At 38.1% G+C, this 7,763-nt stretch overlaps 1 protein-coding gene across 1 annotated transcript in view; it reads right to left on the bottom strand.

Annotated features, from left to right (window-relative positions):
- The window catches only part of TAMM41 (TAM41 mitochondrial translocator assembly and maintenance homolog), a 25,722-nt gene extending 18,222 nt beyond the window's left edge, over nt 1-7,500 (bottom strand). Inside the window, exons 1-3 of the mRNA XM_015824611.1 lie at nt 7,317-7,500; nt 6,184-6,363; nt 5,541-5,633 (exon numbers count right to left, since the gene is read on the bottom strand). Coding sequence (XP_015680097.1) covers nt 5,541-5,633; nt 6,184-6,363; nt 7,317-7,445 — 402 coding nt within the window. The 5' untranslated portion in view covers nt 7,446-7,500. The remainder of the gene's footprint in view (nt 1-5,540; nt 5,634-6,183; nt 6,364-7,316) is intronic.
- Nucleotides 7,501-7,763: the final 263 nt, after the last annotated feature.

Genomic DNA, 7,763 nt, shown 5'->3' with positions numbered 1-7,763 from the left:
ACACACACACACACACCTCTCTTTCTCTCTCTAAATGCAGCTCTGGAGACTCAAAATGAACCTGTGGGGCATCCAATATCATTATTTTTCCATTATCTCTCCCTGCATCTGAAGTGTGGTTTTCGTTAGTTACATAAAATTTGAACCATCTGAGTTGTTAAAGGTAAACTGGAAGAGGCTCTAGGAACACATGTTTTCAATTTGCTCTTCAGCCTGTTTTTGAAAGCCTAATTTTGCAAACAAGCATTCCCCCTCCCCAAGATGAGGAGGGGGTAGGGGAATCAGTACCATCGTGTGTGGAACTGCGAGAGGCTGGGAGAACAGCCTTGGACTACAGTGTAACCCAGCTGCTTTGCCAACTGTCTCCAACGACCAAATTACACAGCCTGTTGAATAATCAAGTGACCAAACCATAAATTAACTGTTATTGAGAACAACTGTGTTACTTGCTAGGGAAGCAAATTCATTGGACTGCATTAAGGGGGGGATAAAGAAAGGTAACACTCTTGACCTTGAACTTGCTTGAAAGATTTGTTTCCTAGGTTGATTTGATTTGTACCTTTAGCTGTGGCCAGTGTTCTCCTAACTAAAAATGAAACAAAACAAATAAACAACCACACCTTTGGAATAAGATTTGGGAGGGGAAAAAATCCAACGTGAATACTTTTAAATGACTTTTCAACCTGCAAAATGAAGGTTAAAGAGAGGCAATGGAGCTGAGTCATTAAAATCTTTTGTTCTGAAACAGTCAAATCCAGATTTATTCTCAAAATTACTCCAAAATATAGTCTCCATTTGCTAAAACACAGGTGTTAAAGCTATGGTGGTTATAACTTCTTATAAAGTCTATAAGTATTTTTTTCATGTGTATACTACCCATTTGGTCTTTAATATTCCTTCAAGCCCCAGAATCATGCACCACTAAATTCCTTCTGAAAGTTTAAAACAAAATACTGCTAGACAGAAAGAGGGTGGGGCAGAACATGTATGCAAATATAATATTTGCAATTTCTAAAGTAAGACACTATTGGTTTATTTCTAGGGTTACAAAGGAGAGTGCAAAAAACACAACAGATTACCTAAGGCAATCTTATAGGAATTACCACTGATATCTCATGTAAAGAAAGAAAAACCATACACAAAGTTCCATATTTAATTTCTGACAATCACTAAAAGTATCACTGAGAAAGATCTGGAACCTCTATGAATTACAGAGCTCTGCATTAGCATTTAAAGCTAAATGTGGGAGTTGAAGTTCACGAATGTTAAAGTTGCCAAGTTTGGAGTCCCCTGTTTTAAACCAACAGTATTCATTTAAAGCCAATTTTTGCTGTGTTTTCAATAGTATTTGTGCCTTATTGAAAATGTCCTCATCTGAATAGTCATTCACATTAAAACTGTTGCAAGAACAAAGAGGAAAGTGGAAGCCTAAGGTAGTGTTTGAAGAGAAGAATGCAAAGGCAGTAACTCAATGTGCTTTAAGTAGTCAGGTCACAAAATGATCGCAACCTACAATTCACATACACAAACTGGAACAAAATCTGAGCCTTTCAATTATACAGGCACTTTCTTTGGCTGTGTACAGGTAATCCTTACATAGTGACCACAACTTAGACCATCAGTTCTGTCGTTAAGTGCCACAGTCACTAAACAAAATCAAATGACCGCGCAGGAGATGACATCATTTCCGCTTCCAATGTTAGGACATCACAAGACTGCAACTTATGATTTTATTTCTGGCTTCTCTGTTGACTCTGCTTGTATGGCTGTGAAACATGCAAATGGTAATCCTGGGGGATGCTGTGATGGTCGTAAACACCTACCAGTTGCGAAGTGTCTGAATGGAAATCACATAACTACAGGACACTGCGACAGCCATAAGTACGAGGGTTTCTTTTTCAAGTATTATAACGTTGAATGGTCAATGAACAAGATGGCCAGTAAAGCGAGGAGTACAGGTAGTCCTCAACCAATGACCACAATGAATCATGCAGTCAGAGGCTGGCTGGGAAGGTTACAAATGGTGATCACATGATCCTGGCATAAATATATGCCAGTTGCCAACACCCGAAGTTTGATCACGTGACCATGGAGAATGCTGCAATGGTCATAAATGTGAAAAATGGTCATAAGTCACTCTTCATTGCTCTTGTAAGTTCAAGTCACTAAACAAATGGTTTTAAGTTGAAAACTACCTTTACTTATGTGGATGAAACAGTAAAAGCTACTCAAACAACTTGTGCAGAAAACCACAGGCGTGCAAAGAATGGGGAGAACATACTGGCTCAGAAACAAGAGACCATCAGGGCTGGTCAAGCTACCATAAACTATGGTTTAATCCTATAACTGTCTGAAAAAAAACTTGCTGGGGCATCTTTGACAGACTGTCAAAGTTGACTGTCCGAGTGAGATGGTTGATAGAGACAGATTGTGGGAGAAACTACAAGTATCCATTGGTGGCTATTCTTTTATATTTATCAATTGCATAAAAGTAACTACAGCGTTACTATGTAATCACAGGGTATTTATCTGCAACCAGTTTACATGCAATTCTCAAGGCTATTTGACAATGATTGGTCAGTTATTTTAAATTTTATATAAACCCATTGGTCCAAACTCTTTCTAAACCTACATTATTTCCTCCAGGATTGCTATATTGACCCAACTCTGAATTAATTTATGTGGATGACATTGTTATTTTATAGTCTATAGCAGGCATGTCAAACCCGCGATGTCACATGACGTATCGCAACTTTTTCCTCATTGCTGGCAATGGGGTGGGCGCGGTTTCAGTATGATGCATCCGGCCCACGGGCCGGCAGTTTGACATGCCTGGTCTATAGCAATGAACTGAAGAGATTTCACTACTGATCACTAAGAAGAAAAACTTACCATAAATTATTAAAAGACAAAGATTTGTTTTTCTTCAAAACCCAAGTCAGATCAGTAAGTCACATAACAGCAGATCAGTGTCCATATTATTCAGTGGGTAAAGGCTTTCTAGACAACCATAGAGACTAGGGAGAATGGCCACAGAAGCATAATGGCAATTATTCATTTGTTGTATTTACAGTAAATGGTGCTGCATTTATTCCATTTGCAATTAAGACTTTCAAGATTACTTACACAGTTAAAAAAAATCCTTTAAAACATAACCCAAATTCCAGAGGGCCATGCTTAGTGTGCTGCAATATGTACTTTGTGTAGTAGGAAGAATATATTAACTAGAGGTCCAACCTGGTGTCACATCATAAACTTTTGGTACAAACTGAAATTTTATTCTAAGAATTAGTCCACTTAGATATAGGTTATTGCAGAAGATGAAAGCCAACCAGTTTCACAAGATGATCTTCAGCATATACCCACTATTGCCAGGGATTATATCAAGAATTGCTTTGAAATCCAGAACTTCACTGATAGGGAACCAATGAATCACGGAATGAAATCTAAAAAGCTGTTAAGGATGAATCTAAAGAGAGACTGCCAAAGATCAAAACACAGGTTGGAGCTTCCTGGAGAAGGTCTTTCTATGTGGTTGTTAAGAATCAGTGTCAGATATGCATAAAGGACTTGTCTTTATATAGCATATAAATTTGTATCTGCTGTTAATCAGAAAGAAATGTTTTAAAAAGCCCCTACCAATAGAAAGGCCTTAACATTCAAGTGATGAAAAAATTGACAAAACCTCAAAGAAAACCCACATAGTATTTGCATTATTTTTTTTTAAATGAAACAAGAAAATCCTAAATATCCATGTGGCAACCATTACATCTAGTTCATCTCAGTTTCAAATAGTTAAAAAAAAGTAGTTCCATATAAAACTTTAAAAAGCACCATTGGTTTCATTGCAAATGCTAGAGACCTACTTTTATACAATCTCTGAGTGAACAAGTACCTATTCAAACAGTTGGCAAATATTAACAGAAAAGATAAATAAACACACATGAAAACATATTTTGCCTAATACAGTGCACCTTTCTCATGAATCAAACCATTTCATACACTGTGATATGGTTATATGGAACCACCAATCACTAATCAAATTTCATGTTAAAAGTTAACATATTTGACAAAGAATTTTTTTCAAGAGAGTAATTAGTAAGAATAACTGAATGCATATAAGCAAAATCCTGTAAGAACAGAAAAAGTGACTTATATCTGATTAGTTTAATCTAGTTCCCACATGAAAAAATGAACATCCAATTTTTTTAAAGAATGTCATAATGACACAATTAGGAGTAAAAACTTTACACTGTAGAGTAGGGGTGTCAAACTCGATTGCATCACATGATATATCGCAACGTTTTTTGCCTTTGCAGAGCTGGGCTGGGCGTGGCCTGTGCATGACACCACTGTTGTAGAGCCTCTTCTAAGCTCAATATGTAATTTCGGCTTTACTCTGTCTTCACAAATATTATGGGACATATTCCAAAGCTTTAAAAACCTTTTACAGTTTAGTGCCCCTGAAAAATTTTGTATAATAAGAGTGGGAAAATGCTACACAGCGGGACAAATTGCAATATAAACACAAACCAAATGGAAATTCAGAGATGTCCAAAACTAAGATTCAACTCCAAATGGATCCCTCTCTCCATATCAATGTTACTATTAAATTATTACTAAATGTATCTTAAACCAAACTGGTTATTTTGTCTTTTTTTTATCTTAACTCTACTTCCATCTTGTGGTCAATCAGAATAAGTAACAAATTTGTCTCTCCCTTTATTCTGATGGGCACCTAAGTCGAATCTGTTGTATATACTATCATCAACATAATGTATAAGATATATAAAATGTTCAAACAGACTATACTTTAGTATAGTGAGCTACAGCCACATATTCGAGCACAACCAATGCAAGTGTGAAGAGATCAAACTGTGATCTCTCCAGTTCCAAAATGCATCTGTTGCTTAGCCCTCATCCCAGCACACTGAGTAGTTTGCTCAATATCAAAGACCTTAGGGAATAAAAACCCTGGGCATGAACTGAACACTCTCATTTTGAAACCGTGCCAATATGCTCTCCACATATGGATCTGGAAACAATCCTGCAGCATTTGCAGACACCTTTAAGGAATGTGTAATGAATGCAGGGTTTTTACAAAGAGTTTTGGGGGTTGGGGAGCCAGAAGGCAAGAGAGACAATACAAAGTGAAATTGTGTAGCCATCTTTCTTCAAAACAACAGAGGACAAGTTAATTCTCTGTTTTAAATAAAAACAAATTACATAAGGCCTTTAGATCAAATGTAGTAGCAATTTAAACATCAGATACTTTAAAATGTAAGTAGTCTAGATCACGGGTGTCAAACTTGCCATGTGACATGTCGCAACATTTTTTGCATTGCCGGACCTGGGATAGGCACGGCCTCCATATGATGCAACTGGCCCGTGGGTGGCAGTTTGACATCTCTGGTCTAGACAATACTGTTATGACTCACAGACATCACTTATTTTCACCATATTACTGACCTTACTCTCTACAGTCCATGCTATCTACCGTAATTTTTCATTTGTTATTTTAAACAAATAAGCAGTAGTACCGGCTTTTGCAGACGTCCAGCTACATAGAGTGTCTTCCAGCACAACAAATCTTCAATTAAAGCATCAGTACTTATGACACCATATTTTATAACCTGGAGCAGAAAAGAAAGCTAAATCAGAGAAATGTAATTTTAAGGTAGGTTTAGTTCTATCTAAAATCAAACACTGAAAAGCTAAAAATGCCAGAAGTCTTATTCTGACCTTTTTAAGAAAATCAGATTTTTATCTAATTTTGCAAGTCATTTTCCTGAAAAACAACACATAGCACAGAGCAGGAAATTTTGACTAAGTTGGCAATTTCTTCTTATTTTCCTATATACCCTTGAACTCAGATTCTTTTCTCTTCCCTTATTCTGTAAGACTTCCTAAGAAGGTTGCTATGTTCCTGTGATGGGTTTTGAAATCCTCAGTAAGCTAAAAAAGAATGTATTCATTGAAAGTTTAATTAACATAGACATTTCACTAATAAAATATCAGAACAAACAGAAAAACTCTAAAATCTGATCAATTTTAAAATACAATGAATTTGATTTTCAGTGAATATATTGCCTTTTACAGCATTACAACACCAGAGAAAGAAGATAAAAATCAGACAAATTAGAAATAATTTTGCATTTTTCTTAAGGGGTAAAAATGACTTACCCTACCATTACAAGGCACCAGTGTATTGTAGTAAATCCCTGCTCCATAGCTTTGGATGTTGCATATTGACTTGGTTCCAAAATATTTTAGGAAGGAATAATGACTCCGATTTTTTGACAGGTTCATTGCATGCCATGTTGTAGAATCATCAACTGCAAATACAAAATCCAGCATATTGTGCTGCAAAAAAAAAAGAAAAAAGAAAAGAGAGGGTACACTGTCTTCTCTAGTTAGTAAAATCCACAATTCATCTGCTAGCATTGGGATTTTTAGCACTGATCTCTTTTTTAGCTTATCCAAGAAGTGTGTGCGACATGAAGGAGGATGTTACTTGGACAATTCTATTCTCTGGTGCGAGGCAGGAAAGACGTTTGTCATTAGGTTTTCAGATTAACAGGGCATGTAAAATAGTTTGCAGGAGCCCTAAGCCCTACTCCCTTTCCCCTTTGAGGAAGATTGGAACAAGAAACTCACCTTAATGCAGTTCCCTAGGTGTATATCATATACGTAACACCTTCCATAAGTCTAGAAAATCATGAATAGTTGCCATCTTCAGCTACAATGGGCTAACACTATTGTATAAAACGGGTCTTCAAACTTGGCCCTTTTATGACTTGTGGACTTCAACTCCCAGAATTCCTCAGCCAGGCACGCTGGCTGAGGAACTCTGGGAGTTGAAGTCCACAAGTCATAAAAGGGCCAAGTTTGACGACCCCTGGTATATAAAAAAATGAGGGAACCTCTGATTAATGCAATCAGTGGACAAGTGTTCTAGGCAGGAAGCATTGAAAGCCTTGTAACTAGTCAAAACCTAGGAGTAGACTAAAGCAGTAAAAATAAAAAAAATCATGGCATATGAAGCTCAGTGTTAGAAAACCTGTAATATACTCACGGGTGACAGAACTCACTGGTCACCTGCCCTCTTTCCCAATTTAAACCAACCTCCTGTGTAACAGAGGATTAGCCATCTCTCAGGAATACTAGCAGTCATTCAAGTGTGTTAAATTCATGTTTAAGAAACAGATCTCCTTCCTCTATCCAAGAGCTTGGGTAAAACGAATAGATATATAACGTGGGCAAATAGCTCAGTGGTGATGGATGGGCACAAGGGCTATAGACCCCGTCCCGCTTACCTCCGTTGGGGCGGCAGAAGACCCCGCTTGTTGGAAGACCCCGGAGCCATAAGCGAAGGCTAAGCTGAGCTCTTGAGGGAAGTGAGCCAAGATCCTGCGAAACTTCACTGCCGAGCTCGGCAAAGACATTTGGGCACAGCAGCAGCAAGAAGTCGCCCTTGGAATTCGTGCTCGGCGCCTTCTTCCAAGCGGCACGTGGTCAGACCGGGCGGAAGCCTCGCCTCGCCAGTAGCTCCGGAGGAAAGGTTGTTGGTGATCGAGAGGAAGAGCCAACATGTGGCCGACGGAGGCTGCCTAAAACCACAGCGCCCTCTGCCGCAGGCGATATGGTTCTTTCGCTTTAAGAAAGAGGCCGTGCCCTATTAAATATTTCGGGAGGCGTCATAGGTAGATGTAAACAGTATCAGCAGACTCTGCAATCGGGGAATTATATTCAGCAAAACGCCA

Source organism: Protobothrops mucrosquamatus, unplaced genomic scaffold (assembly GCF_001527695.2).
Source record: "Protobothrops mucrosquamatus isolate PMUCROS unplaced genomic scaffold, P.Mucros_1.0 scaffold2292, whole genome shotgun sequence".
Lineage (NCBI taxonomy): Eukaryota > Metazoa > Chordata > Lepidosauria > Squamata > Viperidae > Protobothrops > Protobothrops mucrosquamatus.
Note: the sequence above shows the minus strand (reverse complement) of the source record. Positions and strands in the feature narration are given on the sequence as shown.